This window comes from Anomalospiza imberbis, unplaced genomic scaffold (genome assembly GCF_031753505.1).
Source record: "Anomalospiza imberbis isolate Cuckoo-Finch-1a 21T00152 unplaced genomic scaffold, ASM3175350v1 scaffold_325, whole genome shotgun sequence".
In the NCBI taxonomy this organism is placed as follows: Eukaryota; Metazoa; Chordata; class Aves; order Passeriformes; family Viduidae; genus Anomalospiza; species Anomalospiza imberbis.
This window is the reverse complement of record NW_027099946.1, coordinates 53,734-74,051: the sequence shown is the minus strand read 5'-3', so window position 1 is coordinate 74,051 and position 20,318 is coordinate 53,734. Positions and strand designations below refer to the sequence as shown.

General features: G+C 50.0%; 1 protein-coding gene across 1 annotated transcript in view; it reads right to left on the bottom strand.

Moving 5' to 3' along the window:
• The window catches only part of LOC137466608 (uncharacterized), a gene marked incomplete at its 3' end in the record, with an annotated part of 47,877 nt that extends 35,190 nt beyond the window's left edge, over positions 1-12,687 (bottom strand). The window contains exons 1-3 of the mRNA XM_068178286.1: positions 12,627-12,687; positions 11,607-11,879; positions 2,216-2,488 (exon numbers count right to left, since the gene is read on the bottom strand). Coding sequence (XP_068034387.1) covers positions 2,216-2,488; positions 11,607-11,879; positions 12,627-12,687 — 607 coding nt within the window. The remainder of the gene's footprint in view (positions 1-2,215; positions 2,489-11,606; positions 11,880-12,626) is intronic.
• Between the last annotated feature and the right edge of the window lie 7,631 nt (positions 12,688-20,318).

Here is a 20,318-nt window from a genome sequence, read left to right as displayed (position 1 = left end):
TGGCCTCGAGCATGCCGAGGAGTGGGATCAAATAGGGAAGGGACAGGGCGGACGGGGAGCCCTCCCGCCCAATGGGTACAGACATCGCGGTGATGACGTGTACTACAGCGACCAATGGGAACACGGCAGGGGCGGACACGAGACTTTGGGGTGAGTGGCACCACGAGACCGGGAACACAGGCACGGAAATCGCAGGAGTAGGGGAAAACCCGGGGGATGCACGAGGGTACAGAGAACTGGAAAACTAACAAAGGAAAAACCCATGTGAACCTAAACCTGGGATGCAACAGTATAGGAAGGACATTCTCTAAGACACAGAGGGTTACATACAAAGAATGACACATTTCAGGCAATTTGAGAAACTTCTTTTATTAATTTCTCAAACATACATATTCAAATATTATTTAAAAGCAGACAAGCAACTGCAGTAGAGTATTACTCTAAACTAAGAGTAATTCTCTAAACTAAGGTTTTAAACAAATCTAGTCTAAACTCTATTTCTCTACACTAAGAGTAGCTTTGCAAAATAGTTATACACTAACAACACTAAAGGGCATCTGGAAGGAATGCCAAGTAATAAGTCTAATTAAAGCTACAGCTTGCTACATTATAACTACATTAATTCTGTAACGGCCTAGGTTGCTGTCTTCGAGGTAGTTCAAGCAACCTTCTTCAGCTTCACTGTTCTTCTGTGAGGATGTGCATGTGGAGACAGTTTCTACCTCTCAGACTTAGGCAACAGCACCATCGTAACTGGAAGGTGAAGGGCAAGGCCACTCAGAGGTGTGTCTGCACAACGAATCCATGTGCTGCAGCATCTTCCTTCCGCAGGAGCAGAAAAGCAGCTTCAGGATTGCCAGTGACGAATGCAGCAATTATGCAGAGTTCACATGGCTGCCATCGGGTGTGACCCCCCCAGCAAAGCTCTGTGCAGGGAACTCCTCTCCGTAGCTGGAGAGCAGCATCCGGAGGCGAAATCGCATCTGACCATAAGCTTTCAGTGCCTCTAGGTGGGTGGCAGGATCTTGGGCCAGGTGCTCAAAGAGGTTGAGCGGCTCAATCCTTTGCATTTCTGGTGGCAAGCTGATCTCTGCAGGAAGCCTCTCGTTGCCTAGCACAAAGTGCTCCAGGCATTTCAAGTGCAGGCAGCGGCGCAGGTACACCATGATGTCCCACAGCCGCTGTGCAAATTCCTTCCTGCGCCACCGGGACAGTGGTACGGTGGTCAGCACGTGCATGACCACAGTCTTCCAGGTAGAGCTGGAAAAACCTGTGCCCCTCAGGATGCAGGTGAAGACCTGCAGGCATTTCAGGTGCAAGCCCTCGCACGGCATCTGCCTGGCGATGTGCTGGAAGAATTTTGCCTCTGCCACAGCGTATGTCTCAGGCCACGCTGTGCTTGCCATGATGTTGGCCTCGGCGGGCTGACTGCTCACAAAGTTGCTGGAGTTGCCTTTCTGGGCCTCTGTGGGCTGGCTGACCACAAAGGTGTCAGAGTCCCCTTGGCGCACCCCAAAGAGCATTTCCACGGTCAGGCTCCTCTTGCCTTTGCACAACTGGAATTGGCAGGACCGGCTGCAGGGCTGAAACACCAAGTGCCATGAGTATGACTGAGGCACATGCAGCCACGAGCATCTCACCAACTGGTAGAACCAGCGGGAGGTTTTCTCCACATCCAGGTAGGAGCCGGTGCAGAGTGTCTCTAGGAGGCTGCGCTTCTGCTCCCGCCACAGCTCCTCCTGCGAGTGGTGCAGGAAGCACAACAGCTTCTCGCCCAGCCGCTCCCTCTCGCACATGCACACCAGCTCCACACGGACACTGAAGGTCCTTGCTGCCATCTGCCCTGCACTGTTCAGCTCTAGGTGGAAGGCATGCCCTGGCGGGGGATTCAGCGGGACCAGCACCTGGTACACCCCATCCCACTCACGGGGACTCCAGCCCTCAAAGGCACTGCCCACCCCGATGGCTTCTTGAGGCACCGGGTAGAAGTTATTGCTCACGCTGTCCACAAAGACACGCGTGAAGCTCTCCATCAGCTCAGCTATCACTGAGCAACCTTTCTTCAGGTCCTCCACAGGCCACCGTATGCTATCCACTAAAAGGATGCCTTGCTCATTCCCAGCATCCTGAGTGTCTTCACTGTCTTTAGTTCCACCATTGCCGCTCTCTTCCTTGCCACCATCACTGCCACCTTTTTCACTGGCAGCCATGTTACCTTGTTCATCTTCTTTTCTATCCTCATTCTTGTTTCCCTGTACCACCTGTATGTCCTTGTTTTCTCCTTCGTTTGCTTCATCTAGGTCTTCTTCATTTCCACCAACAATACCAGGTTCTTCTTCATTTCCGTCACCACTACTGTCTCCTGGCACATCCCCATCACTCTGTCCATCATCTTTCATTAAGTCATGGCCTTTGTTACTGTGAACACCGCTGTCTTCCTTCCCCTTCACATCATCATTGCCTTCAATGGCATCATTGTCTCCTTCATCTTCAGCCACAGGACTGCCTTCTCTGTCATTTTCAGTCTCACTGTCGTCTGCCTCCACAGTCACATCCGTGTTTTCTCTGCCTTCCTCTAAATCAGTGCTGTCTTCTTCCTGTTCTGTTCCTCTCCCATCTCCCAAGGTCTTGCAGGAGGTCTGGTCCTTGCTGCTGCTGCTGCTGCTGGCCTCACAGCTCCTTCTGCAGCTAAACCACAGGCCCAAGAGTAGCAGGACGCCAGCAAGAACACAGAATGGCCACTGCTGCAGGGCACCAAAGAGCACGGCTCCCCAGCCCTCATCCTGCTGCTCCAGGGGCCCCTGCTCCAGCTCCTGCAGCAGCCGAGCCATCTCACGGTCCAGCAGCTCCTGACGCTCCTTCATTTGCCGGTGCGTGGCCTCATCCAGCCCATCCCCAGCCGGCTGGGGGTACTGGATCAGGCTTTGCACGAGCACGAAGAGCAATGAAAGTAAAGCCATGGTCTGCAGGAGGACACACAGAAGGGATTCAGTGGGGCTGGAATGGAGACAGACAATGAGGGGCAGGAGCAGGAGGGATGTGGCGGCAGGAAGGGGAGGAGGGCCCCTGGCAGCTGGCAAGGCCTGCACCGCTGCCCCAGCAAGCAAGCGCGCCCTCAGCGAGGCGCTCCCGCCAGGGCTGGGCCCTGGATGCGGGGGCAGCCCCGGGTACCAACGCTTCTCCCCCAGCCCTCCCCCAGCCCCCCAGCCCCGTCTCCTCACTGCTGTGTACTCACCGCTTGCCCAGGCTCTACTGGGGCAGCGGAACTCGCTGAGGCCTTTTATAGCTGCCCCCATGGTGACACGGCGCCTGTGATGTCACAGAACCCAGAGCGCGTCACAGGCCAGCCCCGCCCGCCGTCCCCAGCCCGGTCAGTGAAGTCATCATGGCCCTGGGCACCCAGAGCCCCAGCAGACACCAAGTGCTGATCCATCACTCAGGAACCTGGGAACACCAGAGCTTCCTTTGACAAAGCAGGCACAAGCACCCTTGCACACAACCCTTGTCAAATATAAATTTGGGTGACATGATCCATGGATGTTTTCACTATACAGGGGTAAGCTTTTATTTATTATGCAAGGCGGAACTTTTTTGCTATCAATATTGATATTTATTTCTGTGGTGGTGCATCGCCCCTCCCTTCCTCCTTTCCAGGCTGTAGTGTGATCTGAGAAATACTTGTTAGGCCTTGGCTTTGACACACCACCTGGGATCAGCTCTTCCTTTTTTTGGGTGATCTCAAGCACACCCATTCGGGACAATTACTTTGGAGGCAACATGTCATGTCAGCTAATATTTATTTACTGATTTAGTGAGAAATAAAGAAATCCACACTGCTTGAATGATGCACAGGAAGTTGTAATGTCATCCTGTCTTAAGGCCTACACTTACTTTACACCAGCACTGTCCTGCCTCACAGACCTTTTGTGAAAAAAAAGATGTGTTGGGGTTTCTCTTCTGAATTAGGAACACTTCCAAAGATCTGTTTATTGACTGACAAAAGATCACACATGACTAACTTATGGTTTGCACAGCAGCGTAAAAACCCTCAGGCCCACACAAACTATTTCTTACACCAGAGATGGCTGATCAATAGTCTGGCTGAAGATTGGGCAAGTCACTGTAATCAAGAAATACAAGTTTTTAAATGGAAAAAGAAAAGTCCTCGAAACACAGAACTTCTGAAGCTTAGCTCATTCCACTCTAATGTGCTCTCCCCCAACAACAGATAAAAGACGTGCCCCTCCTGACACTTGCTGCAACTGGCTACCCTAGCATGACAGCCATTCTGAGAGAAACTCTTTTTTGTATGGGATGTAGACATGTCTGCATTTGAACACCATCCTCGGTACAAACCTCCCCCCTTGCTTTTTTCTGGTTGGACATCCTTGTTACTGCACATGATGGAGCAGTTTATTGGGAAGAGTTTCTCTGATGCTGATCACAGCACAGCGGGAGGTTTTTGCTCCCTTGGGCTTCTCCAATTCTTTCTGGATGATCTCTTTATCAGCTGAGGGCTGACGGAACACAGAATGCCTGAATAATTGTCTTTCTCTTCTCCACCCATGACACAAGAGTTGCCTGCACTCAGACAACACAGTTTTCTGAACCATCCTATATAATAACAAACAATGCCTTCTAAATTCTGCCATCTAAATGTGGTCACTATTGGACAGCTTCATGTTCCAAGTGTTACCTAGCAGGGAGGGAAGCAGAGGAAGACAGGATCACAGCAGCCACTGATCCGTTATTCAGAGGCATCACCAGGAAGAAACAGGAGAAAGCCATGAATTTCACAGGCTACTGTGTTTCAACAACCCATATCACCCTGCTCCTTTTAAATCTCTTCTGATGACAAGCTTCCAGTTTCATCACAGTGCTCACCTGAAGCACACGAGTAAATAAGATGAAGAATAGGAGAGAAAATGTCTTCTGACCTCCAGTCACTTAAGCATCAAGCAGACAAGAGAAAGCCTCTGTCCTTCTCTAAGGGAGGTCGTTTATACTCACCTACAGCAAAAGCTATTCTGAAAACCCACGTTATTAGACCCAGAGTGATAAAGAGCTAAGAATTTACTGATCCTGGGAAAAAGGCAGCTTTAAATGAGCTCTGCTACTCCTACTCTCTCTCCTCAGAACTTCAGGTTGAGATGCTTAGGACCAGCTAAAGAAAAAAGTAATTTCATTCATGCCCTGGTCAAACATTTCTCAGTCTCTTGTCCCTCCTCCCAGTGCACCAGCCAGTCAAACACAGAAAAAGCAAGCTACCCATGGTAAGCTTCCAGTGGAAATATTGGCAAAATCCTTGTGGACTGCATTACTTGAAGGACCTGGGGTCAACTCACTGACTGTGAATCACTTTTACTGCTCTGCTTAGCCTACCACCTCAGCTCAGCTCAGCTCAGCTCAGCTCAGCTCAGCTCAGGAACCTGCCAGCTACTTTCAGCTGCGTAAACCCACGACCTGCGGTCAGAAAGGCATGAGTCTTATGAAAGAAACAGGGATGGGTAATGAAGTGTGGAGATTAGTCCACACTCTGAGGAACAGGCAACACTAAAAAACAGTCTGGCAATAGCTTGTGTCTAGAAGCTGTGTACCTTCAAAACCACCTCAGGGGTTTGGGACTTGTGCTGACTTGCACAAAGGAACCCACTCCACCCTGCAGCAGTGGGCTCCTTCTTTCCAGCCTGGATGGAGACATGCCCTGCATTTTGCAAGCATGTCCAGGTGTTCAGAATGGAACATGCTGATCATATTTAGCACCTTAAGGCATGCAGCTCTTCCTTTCTCAAAGTATGCTTTGTGAAACTACAGGTAGTGCTATCCCTACCTTTCCAAACCAATTACCCTCATTATATTGCGCTTGCCTTCAAAATACTGCCACTCCTACATTTCAGACTTTGCTTCCCTCAGAAGGATGCACAAATAGTTGGAGTAGTTGCAAGCACCTGCACCTGCAATTTTCAACTAACTGCATCTTCAGAAAGGGTTCTGACAACAGGCCGTTCTCTGGACATGAACAGGGCATGCTGAGGCAAGACAGATAACTTTGCTACATCTTATAGCTCAGATCTCTGTGGCCAGAGTCACAGTCCTTGAGCTAAAATGAAAAAAAAGAAATCAGGGAATGTATTTTTGCTAAATGAAAATGAATTAAATCTATTGTGGGCACTCATTCCGTTTAAGAGTGGAGTTGCATATACCTGAAAAACTGGTTTGTAAAGGAAAGGCTTCCAGACTCTACTTTATAAGAATGATAACAGGCACCACTGTGTTGAAGGCACTGATAACAGCCTGATTAAGGAGGGTTTTCTTTCATTGTAACCTCCTGGTTTCACAGCGGCAGATGTGTGATAGAAGCTCTGCATCTGCTATGAAGAAATGCCAGTCCTGGGAACGAAAGCAGACAGAATTGGTGAGTCGGAGCCGATAAGGCTCCCTGATGTCAGTAGTTGAGAGGCAGCCGCTTACAGATGGGACTAGATGGTGTATCACGGCTCCTCTCGCGGCACCACGACTTGCCTCATTTTTGTCAGCACGCGAGGCAAGTGCGCATTCCTTTCCTAGTTTTTTGGGATTGTGGGGCTCCCATCCCTCCTCCCTCCTCCCGCAGCCCTGGGTGGTATAGTCCTTAGAAGTGGGCAGCGATCCTGAAAATGTCCCTCCTGATGGCAGTGGAAGCACCGGCGTGTGGATGGAAGTCGTTTCGGAGCTGAGTTCCTTGGAGGAGCAACAGCAGATGCGACCAGCTTGTCTTTAGGTCTCTTTGGGCTTCCTCCTCTATCAGGTGTGATTTCAGGGTGCACTCCTCGATGATCTGGTTGAGGGTCGGCGCTGGTGAGGCCGGCAGCGACAGGATGATTCTTTTGCACATGGTGTTGGCATTCATGTGCACCACTTCTAGGACTAGTCCGTCTCGGTGTTCAGGTCTCTCCACCCGTCTCTCGACTGCCGCCCGGACCCGGTCTACGAAATCTACAAAAGGCTCTGCGACACCTTGTTTAATCGCTGTATAGGGAACCATCGGGTCCTTGGTGGGCATGCCCAGGAACGCACGCTCTGCTGCACCCCTGGACATGTCCAGCACGGCCGTTGGAATTCCCCGAGCTTGAAGTTGCCCTTCACTCCATTCTCCTTCACCCACAAGATGGTCCAAAGTGATCGGTTCTTCCGCGAAATCCAGGCTGTAAGGCCCTTCTAGGATTTCGGGAAGCAGGTCTGCTGCCAGTTTCTTCCACCTCCTCTCCCACAGGCTGTAGTCTGATGGGAGAAGCAGGCAGCTAAACAGACACTTAAGGTCTGCTGGCACTACGGTTCTAGACGTTAAAGTCGCTTTTAAAATGCCTTTAAAAAAGGGGCTTTTTTGTCCAAAATCGCGTGATGTTTTGCAGACCTCTTTTATGGATTCATAGGGAAGGGGTGTCCATGTAGGGTTTTCCCCTCCCCTGGCGTAGGAGGCTGGAGTGCGGAGCGACTGCTCGACTTCATAGATTGGGCCCCGTCCCCTCCCCTCTCCCCTACTCCCCCCTCCCCCCCTGGGTATCCGAGGAGCGGGAGGACGTGGGGGCGCGGTACGTGGGACAGGGCAGGGAGAATCTTCTCCCTGGGACAGCGGGGCGGAGGTGACAGACCCCTCCCTGTTGGGGGAGGGTGGGGCTGATGTTGCGGCAGGCAGGACATGGAAGAAGGGGACGCCCACCCGAGGGGGAACAGGGGGAGGGGTGGCAACCCGATGCCTGGAGTGGGCGGTGCCCACACCCACAGGGAAACAGGAAGGGGTGGGGTCAAAGGTGGGGATACAGGGAACAAAGGGGGCAAAGGGATTATGGGGAGAAGAAACCTCTCCACGTGGCCGCCCTCCATCTTGGGAAGACAGAGGCCCTAGCCACGTGGCTGCGGCTTCCTCAGGGGGACAAAGAAAGGGATTCAGGGGAGCAGAGCAGCGCGGGGTAGCGCCAGAACTAGGATTTCTAACTGGGAAAAAGGGATTGGAAAAGGGGTTTGGGATTAGTTCCTCAGCAGAGTAGCTAATTCCACCAAGGCGGGGGTGCCGGGACGGCTCGGGGGAGCCAGGAGCACGGTCCACGTCTGTGGAGCTGCCCTGCGCCTCAGAGCGGCGGAGTACTCCCCTCTGCCTACCCGGTTTAGGGGAAAAAGGGGTAGGAGAGGATGGGGAAATGGATTCGGGGGAAACAAGAGTTTTGCCCGATGGCTCTTTCCTTTCCTCAGCCGCTTCTCGCGCGGACCCTGCTTTTACAGCCTCCGAGATCAGCAAATGGAGCTTTGGGAAACAATCTTTCACAGAGGGATCCCTGTCCATTCCCTCTGCTAACCTGGCTCCTACTTGCTCCCAGAACTCTGTTCTGTGAGCATCCTCCGCGGTTACACGTGGAAAGGAAAAGCAGAGCCATCGTACAAACTGCTTGACTGAATTTTTGGGGTAGGGATGTTTTACTGATAAAATCCCCTTAATTTGGGTATAGAATTCCCTTTGTTGGGCAGATAGCGTGGTCCCCATGCTATTTCTACCCAAAGCCTCACCCCTGGTGCAGAAAAGGCGAAAGAAAAAAAGCAAAAAACGCGAAAGACCCCGGCGGCCCGCCGCACACGCTGCGCGCTGCGTGATCCGTACCGCCGGAAACGCGGCAGAGCCCACCCACGTGAAGTATCAGCCGGGTACCCCCCGCGGCTAATCACTCACCAAACCGGAATCTTCGCAAATAAAAGCTGCTACCAGGGTCTTCTTTCCCGGGAAGCGTCCGTTCTTCGGCTTTCCGTAGCCGTGAATGGTTGCGCTTCCAGTCCCACGCGGGAAAACACAGCGTGTTTTCCTGTGGGTGGCGGAGACGTCACTGACTTACTTCGGGGGGGCACTTGCTCCCGTTTTCAGTCCGGCACGGAGCACTTTTCCGTCGTGGACCGCGACCCTGCGGTGGCGGTGGCGGTTTTCCGCGCAGATCGCGCTCGCTCGTCTCGGCAGCGGCGCTCGCTGGTCGGCGGTGCGGCTTCGCGGCGGCGGCGCTCTCTGTGCGCGGCTCCCGGGTGCTCTGTGGTGACTCTCTGCCTGCTCCGCGGCTTTGCGCTGGCCGTGGCCCGGACGTTGGGCGTCACTCGCGGCTGCTCTTTACTTTGTCTGCCCCGGTCAGCTCCCGAATGCCCGGCTTGGGCTTCTCAGCTTTTCGTCGGGGCCGGGGCTCGCCGCAGTTTCCGGGCGCTTTTGCTGTCGCGCTCCGGGGTGGGCTGATGGCCGCGCTTTGCCGTCGGCGCGAGGGAAGAAACAAAGAGGCAGGGAATTCGTCCAAATCCGTCCGCGTGGCGGCTGGATGCTTTATTGGCTGCGAGAGCTGCGATGGAAAGGCTGCAGCCGATCCCAGCTTCGCACGGACGCAAATGGCCTCGAGCATGCCGAGGAGTGGGATCAAATAGGGAAGGGACAGGGCGGACGGGGAGCCCTCCCGCCCAATGGGTACAGACATCGCGGTGATGACGTGTACTACAGCGACCAATGGGAACACGGCAGGGGCGGACACGAGACTTTGGGGTGAGTGGCACCACGAGACCGGGAACACAGGCACGGAAATCGCAGGAGTAGGGGAAAACCCGGGGGATGCACGAGGGTACAGAGAACTGGAAAACTAACAAAGGAAAAACCCATGTGAACCTAAACCTGGGATGCAACAGTATAGGAAGGACATTCTCTAAGACACAGAGGGTTACATACAAAGAATGACACATTTCAGGCAATTTGAGAAACTTCTTTTATTAATTTCTCAAACATACATATTCAAATATTATTTAAAAGCAGACAAGCAACTGCAGTAGAGTATTACTCTAAACTAAGAGTAATTCTCTAAACTAAGGTTTTAAACAAATCTAGTCTAAACTCTATTTCTCTACACTAAGAGTAGCTTTGCAAAATAGTTATACACTAACAACACTAAAGGGCATCTGGAAGGAATGCCAAGTAATAAGTCTAATTAAAGCTACAGCTTGCTACATTATAACTACATTAATTCTGCAACGGCCTAGGTTGCTGTCTTCGAGGTAGTTCAAGCAACCTTCTTCAGCTTCACTGTTCTTCTGTGAGGATGTGCATGTGGAGACAGTTTCTACCTCTCAGACTTAGGCAACAGCACCATCGTAACTGGAAGGTGAAGGGCAAGGCCACTCAGAGGTGTGTCTGCACAACGAATCCATGTGCTGCAGCATCTTCCTTCCGCAGGAGCAGAAAAGCAGCTTCAGGATTGCCAGTGACGAATGCAGCAATTATGCAGAGTTCACATGGCTGCCATCGGGTGTGACCCCCCCAGCAAAGCTCTGTGCAGGGAACTCCTCTCCGTAGCTGGAGAGCAGCATCCGGAGGCGAAATCGCATCTGACCATAAGCTTTCAGTGCCTCTAGGTGGGTGGCAGGATCTTGGGCCAGGTGCTCAAAGAGGTTGAGCGGCTCAATCCTTTGCATTTCTGGTGGCAAGCTGATCTCTGCAGGAAGCCTCTCGTTGCCTAGCACAAAGTGCTCCAGGCATTTCAAGTGCAGGCAGCGGCGCAGGTACACCATGATGTCCCACAGCCGCTGTGCAAATTCCTTCCTGCGCCACCGGGACAGTGGTACGGTGGTCAGCACGTGCATGACCACAGTCTTCCAGGTAGAGCTGGAAAAACCTGTGCCCCTCAGGATGCAGGTGAAGACCTGCAGGCATTTCAGGTGCAAGCCCTCGCACGGCATCTGCCTGGCGATGTGCTGGAAGAATTTTGCCTCTGCCACAGCGTATGTCTCAGGCCACGCTGTGCTTGCCATGATGTTGGCCTCGGCGGGCTGACTGCTCACAAAGTTGCTGGAGTTGCCTTTCTGGGCCTCTGTGGGCTGGCTGACCACAAAGGTGTCAGAGTCCCCTTGGCGCACCCCAAAGAGCATTTCCACGGTCAGGCTCCTCTTGCCTTTGCACAACTGGAATTGGCAGGACCGGCTGCAGGGCTGAAACACCAAGTGCCATGAGTATGACTGAGGCACATGCAGCCACGAGCATCTCACCAACTGGTAGAACCAGCGGGAGGTTTTCTCCACATCCAGGTAGGAGCCGGTGCAGAGTGTCTCTAGGAGGCTGCGCTTCTGCTCCCGCCACAGCTCCTCCTGCGAGTGGTGCAGGAAGCACAACAGCTTCTCGCCCAGCCGCTCCCTCTCGCACATGCACACCAGCTCCACACGGACACTGAAGGTCCTTGCTGCCATCTGCCCTGCACTGTTCAGCTCTAGGTGGAAGGCATGCCCTGGCGGGGGATTCAGCGGGACCAGCACCTGGTACACCCCATCCCACTCACGGGGACTCCAGCCCTCAAAGGCACTGCCCACCCCGATGGCTTCTTGAGGCACCGGGTAGAAGTTATTGCTCACGCTGTCCACAAAGACACGCGTGAAGCTCTCCATCAGCTCAGCTATCACTGAGCAACCTTTCTTCAGGTCCTCCACAGGCCACCGTATGCTATCCACTAAAAGGATGCCTTGCTCATTCCCAGCATCCTGAGTGTCTTCACTGTCTTTAGTTCCACCATTGCCGCTCTCTTCCTTGCCACCATCACTGCCACCTTTTTCACTGGCAGCCATGTTACCTTGTTCATCTTCTTTTCTATCCTCATTCTTGTTTCCCTGTACCACCTGTATGTCCTTGTTTTCTCCTTCGTTTGCTTCATCTAGGTCTTCTTCATTTCCACCAACAATACCAGGTTCTTCTTCATTTCCGTCACCACTACTGTCTCCTGGCACATCCCCATCACTCTGTCCATCATCTTTCATTAAGTCATGGCCTTTGTTACTGTGAACACCGCTGTCTTCCTTCCCCTTCACATCATCATTGCCTTCAATGGCATCATTGTCTCCTTCATCTTCAGCCACAGGACTGCCTTCTCTGTCATTTTCAGTCTCACTGTCGTCTGCCTCCACAGTCACATCCGTGTTTTCTCTGCCTTCCTCTAAATCAGTGCTGTCTTCTTCCTGTTCTGTTCCTCTCCCATCTCCCAAGGTCTTGCAGGAGGTCTGGTCCTTGCTGCTGCTGCTGCTGCTGGCCTCACAGCTCCTTCTGCAGCTAAACCACAGGCCCAAGAGTAGCAGGACGCCAGCAAGAACACAGAATGGCCACTGCTGCAGGGCACCAAAGAGCACGGCTCCCCAGCCCTCATCCTGCTGCTCCAGGGGCCCCTGCTCCAGCTCCTGCAGCAGCCGAGCCATCTCACGGTCCAGCAGCTCCTGACGCTCCTTCATTTGCCGGTGCGTGGCCTCATCCAGCCCATCCCCAGCCGGCTGGGGGTACTGGATCAGGCTTTGCACGAGCACGAAGAGCAATGAAAGTAAAGCCATGGTCTGCAGGAGGACACACAGAAGGGATTCAGTGGGGCTGGAATGGAGACAGACAATGAGGGGCAGGAGCAGGAGGGATGTGGCGGCAGGAAGGGGAGGAGGGCCCCTGGCAGCTGGCAAGGCCTGCACCGCTGCCCCAGCAAGCAAGCGCGCCCTCAGCGAGGCGCTCCCGCCAGGGCTGGGCCCTGGATGCGGGGCCAGCCCCGGGTACCAACGCTTCTCCCCCAGCCCTCCCCCAGCCCCCCAGCCCCATCTCCTCACTGCTGTGTACTCACCGCTTGCCCAGGCTCTACTGGGGCAGCGGAACTCGCTGAGGCCTTTTATAGCTGCCCCCATGGTGACACGGCGCCTGTGATGTCACAGAACCCAGAGCGCGTCACAGGCCAGCCCCGCCCGCCGTCCCCAGCCCGGTCAGTGAAGTCATCATGGCCCTGGGCACCCAGAGCCCCAGCAGACACCAAGTGCTGATCCATCACTCAGGAACCTGGGAACACCAGAGCTTCCTTTGACAAAGCAGGCACAAGCACCCTTGCACACAACCCTTGTCAAATATAAATTTGGGTGACATGATCCATGGATGTTTTCACTATACAGGGGTAAGCTTTTATTTATTATGCAAGGCGGAACTTTTTTGCTATCAATATTGATATTTATTTCTGTGGTGGTGCATCGCCCCTCCCTTCCTCCTTTCCAGGCTGTAGTGTGATCTGAGAAATACTTGTTAGGCCTTGGCTTTGACACACCACCTGGGATCAGCTCTTCCTTTTTTTGGGTGATCTCAAGCACACCCATTCGGGACAATTACTTTGGAGGCAACATGTCATGTCAGCTAATATTTATTTACTGATTTAGTGAGAAATAAAGAAATCCACACTGCTTGAATGATGCACAGGAAGTTGTAATGTCATCCTGTCTTAAGGCCTACACTTACTTTACACCAGCACTGTCCTGCCTCACAGACCTTTTGTGAAAAAAAAGATGTGTTGGGGTTTCTCTTCTGAATTAGGAACACTTCCAAAGATCTGTTTATTGACTGACAAAAGATCACACATGACTAACTTATGGTTTGCACAGCAGCGTAAAAACCCTCAGGCCCACACAAACTATTTCTTACACCAGAGATGGCTGATCAATAGTCTGGCTGAAGATTGGGCAAGTCACTGTAATCAAGAAATACAAGTTTTTAAATGGAAAAAGAAAAGTCCTCGAAACACAGAACTTCTGAAGCTTAGCTCATTCCACTCTAATGTGCTCTCCCCCAACAACAGATAAAAGACGTGCCCCTCCTGACACTTGCTGCAACTGGCTACCCTAGCATGACAGCCATTCTGAGAGAAACTCTTTTTTGTATGGGATGTAGACATGTCTGCATTTGAACACCATCCTCGGTACAAACCTCCCCCCTTGCTTTTTTCTGGTTGGACATCCTTGTTACTGCACATGATGGAGCAGTTTATTGGGAAGAGTTTCTCTGATGCTGATCACAGCACAGCGGGAGGTTTTTGCTCCCTTGGGCTTCTCCAATTCTTTCTGGATGATCTCTTTATCAGCTGAGGGCTGACGGAACACAGAATGCCTGAATAATTGTCTTTCTCTTCTCCACCCATGACACAAGAGTTGCCTGCACTCAGACAACACAGTTTTCTGAACCATCCTATATAATAACAAACAATGCCTTCTAAATTCTGCCATCTAAATGTGGTCACTATTGGACAGCTTCATGTTCCAAGTGTTACCTAGCAGGGAGGGAAGCAGAGGAAGACAGGATCACAGCAGCCACTGATCCGTTATTCAGAGGCATCACCAGGAAGAAACAGGAGAAAGCCATGAATTTCACAGGCTACTGTGTTTCAACAACCCATATCACCCTGCTCCTTTTAAATCTCTTCTGATGACAAGCTTCCAGTTTCATCACAGTGCTCACCTGAAGCACACGAGTAAATAAGATGAAGAATAGGAGAGAAAATGTCTTCTGACCTCCAGTCACTTAAGCATCAAGCAGACAAGAGAAAGCCTCTGTCCTTCTCTAAGGGAGGTCGTTTATACTCACCTACAGCAAAAGCTATTCTGAAAACCCACGTTATTAGACCCAGAGTGATAAAGAGCTAAGAATTTACTGATCCTGGGAAAAAGGCAGCTTTAAATGAGCTCTGCTACTCCTACTCTCTCTCCTCAGAACTTCAGGTTGAGATGCTTAGGACCAGCTAAAGAAAAAAGTAATTTCATTCATGCCCTGGTCAAACATTTCTCAGTCTCTTGTCCCTCCTCCCAGTGCACCAGCCAGTCAAACACAGAAAAAGCAAGCTACCCATGGTAAGCTTCCAGTGGAAATATTGGCAAAATCCTTGTGGACTGCATTACTTGAAGGACCTGGGGTCAACTCACTGACTGTGAATCACTTTTACTGCTCTGCTTAGCCTACCACCTCAGCTCAGCTCAGCTCAGCTCAGCTCAGCTCAGCTCAGGAACCTGCCAGCTACTTTCAGCTGCGTAAACCCACGACCTGCGGTCAGAAAGGCATGAGTCTTATGAAAGAAACAGGGATGGGTAATGAAGTGTGGAGATTAGTCCACACTCTGAGGAACAGGCAACACTAAAAAACAGTCTGGCAATAGCTTGTGTCTAGAAGCTGTGTACCTTCAAAACCACCTCAGGGGTTTGGGACTTGTGCTGACTTGCACAAAGGAACCCACTCCACCCTGCAGCAGTGGGCTCCTTCTTTCCAGCCTGGATGGAGACATGCCCTGCATTTTGCAAGCATGTCCAGGTGTTCAGAATGGAACATGCTGATCATATTTAGCACCTTAAGGCATGCAGCTCTTCCTTTCTCAAAGTATGCTTTGTGAAACTACAGGTAGTGCTATCCCTACCTTTCCAAACCAATTACCCTCATTATATTGCGCTTGCCTTCAAAATACTGCCACTCCTACATTTCAGACTTTGCTTCCCTCAGAAGGATGCACAAATAGTTGGAGTAGTTGCAAGCACCTGCACCTGCAATTTTCAACTAACTGCATCTTCAGAAAGGGTTCTGACAACAGGCCGTTCTCTGGACATGAACAGGGCATGCTGAGGCAAGACAGATAACTTTGCTACATCTTATAGCTCAGATCTCTGTGGCCAGAGTCACAGTCCTTGAGCTAAAATGAAAAAAAAGAAATCAGGGAATGTATTTTTGCTAAATGAAAATGAATTAAATCTATTGTGGGCACTCATTCCGTTTAAGAGTGGAGTTGCATATACCTGAAAAACTGGTTTGTAAAGGAAAGGCTTCCAGACTCTACTTTATAAGAATGATAACAGGCACCACTGTGTTGAAGGCACTGATAACAGCCTGATTAAGGAGGGTTTTCTTTCATTGTAATCACACACAATTTAAAACCAGGTCCTTACTTGCTTTCTTTTGTCATATTCATTATGAATTTTTCCTTCTAGGAAAATGTAAATAATAGTTTTCTATTTATGTTTCTTATGAATGTGTGGTTACTTTGTAACCATTGTTACTTGCAAATTAGATTCCTTAACCATTGAAAAGATGAAGAACAGCATGGTCTTGGCTGAAGAGAGTGATGTGAAAAATCAAAAAGCATAGATTGTTTTTACTATCCACATATATTACTATTTTGCCAAATGAATTTTATTGTGATTTGACTATTACCTATAGAATTCATAAGTCAGCATATTAATATTTTTTTTCTTTGGTTCTGCCAAGAAACCCACTCATTCTGATTCTTAATGACAACACCTTTCATCTTTATTTATGTCTTGTAAGTTGTGAGCAGAAAACAAATTGTCAGTGAAAAATGTTACTCACCTTACTATTCTCTATTTTGCCCCTTTCTCTTTTCCTCAGCACAACTGAAACATTTTTATTATTTCCGTAATCCTGGAAACAAAGATAAAAATGGTTTTAACAATTCTGATAGCCATCAGTTGTTCAGCAGATAGTCTAAGACTGTCTTATCTCCTAATTAATCAGGAAAGCACAAATTGCACTTTCAGGGCTTTCCTGGAATGCAGTGAATTTCTATTTTAGTTGTACATACATCTTTTGCTTCTAGAGAAGCAAGTTGATGGTAGAAAGATCTTCCATGGAAACCACTATGGAGCTTCCTGACCAACAGGTTTTGAAGTCTCTGATCCTGAAATCTGACTTCATTAAGGGTAAGTACAAACAGCTACAGAGCTGCAATGGAGCCAGTGAAGGTCTCCTTGAGTCTATGCATTGTAATAGATATTGGTAATGGGAGAGCTAAAATAAAATGCTTGTAAATCCACAATATAAAATCAGCATATGAAAAGGAAAGACCTGAAAGATTTAACGTCCGTAGGAACAAAACCTGATGGCAACTTTGTTTCATCACTCTCAAAACCTATAGTAAAAATTGTAATATTGTTCTCATGAGGTACTATGAAGGTGAAGGTTTAAATGTGTGAAGAGAAAGGAGGAGGTGTTAGGGATGTGTCCTGGGGTGACAGGACATTTTCATGCTTTGTATCCCAATCGTGTATTCCTGTTCCCGTGCTCTCAGTTTGTTTTGTCTATAGCCGTGTCCCTCCCCCGGCTGCTTGCTATGGCTTGCTGCTGCTAGCTTTAGGCCTGCTTCGCTTGCTCTGCTCGCTTGCTTTTTTTGTTTTTTCTTTGCTTGCCTTATTTTGCCATTTTTCTATTTTTGTTTTTCCCTTCCTTCCTCCCCTTCCCTGAAGACATCGGACCTGCTTCGGACCTTGATTCGGGAACGTCAAGGAACTCCTCCGGAGTCTGCACTACAGAGAAGCTCAGCACCCTCCTCAGCAGACTGCCCAAGCCGTTCGGTCTCTCTCGGACTGGTGAAAACGTTTGTTGTCATCTCGGGCTGTTTTTTCTTGTGTTGGGGAGTGTTTTTTTGTTCTTGCTTAATAAACAAGTTTTTTCCACTTATCCTCCGAGGAAATTCCTCCCGAACCCGGTAGTGGGGAGGGGGAAGGAGTTGTGGGGGGTTTGTTTCCTTTAAGGGGCTCCTTCGGAGATTTTCCCCTAATTTGTCCTAAACCAGGACAATATATTCTTTGGTGGCCCGTACGGGGAAATCGACCAGACAAAGTGGAAAAAACTTCATTCTAAATAATATTTTGGTCTCAATTGTTTCGTGGGTACATTGGTATGTCTGTTTTTGAAGTTATAATGTCATTTGGATTGAAAGCCTGCCTCTATTTCTGGTCATTAGGGTTTTTTGAAGTTTTAATACCTTTGTGGTCCCTAGGTTTATTTTCTTATCCAGAAATAGCTCCGGTATTGTCCCTAATGCGTAGCTTTTGTAGCAGAGGGGCACTAACCAGAATATTTATCGGGTTGGGCTTGGTTGTGATGATTTGCAAGAGGTTTATAAAAATGTTGTTATCGGTTCCAGGAATGTATGGTTCGTGGTTGTGGCTGTGTACTCAGTTTGTTAGGGGAGAAGCAGGGGAGGAGGCTTTTCAGCCTTTGCTTTCCTTCTTCTCCTCTGAATTATTTACATCTCTATTAGAAAATGTTTGGTTCTCCCTGACTGCCAAGGACACCATCTTTCTGGCATTTAATTTAGTAAGCTTTCTTTATACTGTCTGCAGTTTATATAAGATGAAGGCTGAAATTTCTAGAGGGGCTGGTGAGACTCCTGATTTAGGAGTAAAACCAAGGGTGAGGAGTCCTGAGTGGTGTGGGAAATGGGAGGATATGGGCCAAATTTTAAAGGAGTTTTCTGATCCTATAGTCTGGGACTTTCCATCTGAACAAATTCAGAATCCAGCTGAGGTGGTAAAGTACCTGAAAGAGAGGTGCCATGGTAACACTAAGGAGGAAAAGATCATTGCAGTGAGCTGGGCCCTGGCACATGCTTATCGCACCCTGCTAGACACTGTAGGGCAGCAGACAGAGGAAAGGGAACAGGGAGATAAGTTAGTTACTATCCCAGTCACTCAGGCTGCAGCCAACATCCCAGGCTCCAGGCCAGTAGTTAAACCAGAGAGTAAGCCTCAACCAATGGCTGTTGCTGCTAATACAAGAGGTGGAAAGTGCAAAAGCAAGACTGACCGAAGGGTGGAGGATGATGATGATGATCCAAGAGAAGGACCATCACCAAAATCAGAAACCACACCAAATGGCACAGATTCCGGAGCCAATATTGATTCCTTCTCCCTGAAGGACCTTCGAGGCTTAAGGAAGGATTATAGGCGACAGCCCGATGAATCTATAATTAGTTGGCTAGTCCGCCTTTGGGATGCAGCAGGGGAGGCTACCATTCTGGATGGCACTGAAGCGAGGCATTTGGGATCCCTGTCACACGATCCTGTGATCGACCAAGGCATGATGAGAGGGGCTAGCCCTCACAGCCTCTGGGAACGGGTCCTGGACAGCGTAGCACAAAGATACCTGTGTGCAGATGACCTCTATATTCAGCAGACACGGTGGAAGACCATAGAACAGGGGATCCAACGCCTGAGGGAGATGGCAGTGGTAGAGGTCATTTTTTCAGATGACATAACAACTAGGAATCCAGACTTCGTACCGTGTACACCTGTAATGTGGAGGAAACTTGTGCGACTTGGGCCACCTGAATACGCTTCTGCTCTAGCAATAATGAAGCGGGATGAGGTATATGAGACTGTACTCGATATGGCGAAGAAGCTTCGAGCATATGCGGATGCTGTACATGGCCCGACTCATGCCAGAATTGCAGCTGTGGAAACACGACTGCAGAAATTAGAAGACAAAATAGAGGAAAGTCGCAAGAAACTCAGGGAAGAGATTAAGGAGGACCTCCTCCAAATCTCAGCTGTACAAATTAGACGCCCTGGTATCCAACGCAAACGTTCCATTGTTGGGGAGAGAAGGTACACCCCACGAGCTGAGTTGTGGTTCTTCTTACGTGAGTCTGGAGAAAACATGAGGAGATGGGATGGGAAGTCTACTGCTGCTCTGGCACAACGGGTGCGTGAATTGAAGGAAGGTAAGAAAAGGGAAGCAGCTCCAGTTGCCCGTAGTCGAATTGTCAGGCATAATGATGACGATGATTTGTCGGATCCCCTGGAAGGAACCTCCAAGACATATGTCTCTGGAAAGAAGGATAACCAGGCTTAGAGGGGCCCTGCCTCTAGCCAGGTAGAGGTTAGGGAAAATCGAATCTTTTGGACGGTGTGGGTTCTATGGCCTGGCACATCAGAGCCACAGAAATACAGAGCTTTGGTTGATACTGGTTCGCAGTGTACCTTAATGCCTTCAGGACATGTGGGAACAGAACGTATTTCCATTGCCGGGGTGACGGGGGGATCACAGGAATTGACTCTGATGGAAGCTGAAGTAAGCCTGACCGGGAAGGAGTGGCACAAACATCCAATTGTGACTGGCCCCGAGGCTCCGTGTATTCTGGGCATAGACTATCTCAGGAGTGGCTACTACAAAGACCCTAAAGGACTCAGGTGGGCTTTTGGAATAGCTGCTGTGGAGGCAGAGGGCATTAAGAAATTGAACACCTTGCCTGGATTGTCAGAGAACCCATCTGCAGTAGGACTCCTGAAGGTAGAAGAGCAACAAGTACCTGTTGCCACCTCGACAGTGCATCGCCGGCAGTATCGAACAAATCGAGATGCTGTGATCCCCATTCACAAGATGATTCGAGAGTTAGAGAGCCAAGGGGTGGTTAGTAAAACCCACTCACCTTTCAACAGTCCCATTTGGCCTGTACGTAAATCTGAAGGAGAATGGAGATTGACCGTGGATTACCGTGCATTGAATGAAGTGACACCACCACTGAGCGCTGCTGTGCCGGACATGCTGGAACTCCAGTACGAGCTGGAGTCCAAGGCAGCAAAGTGGTACGCCACAATCGATATTGCCAATGCATTTTTCTCCATCCCCCTGGCTACAGAATGCAGGCCTCAGTTTGCTTTCACCTGGAGGGGCGTGCAGTACACCTGGAACCGACTGCCCCAGGGGTGGAAGCACAGTC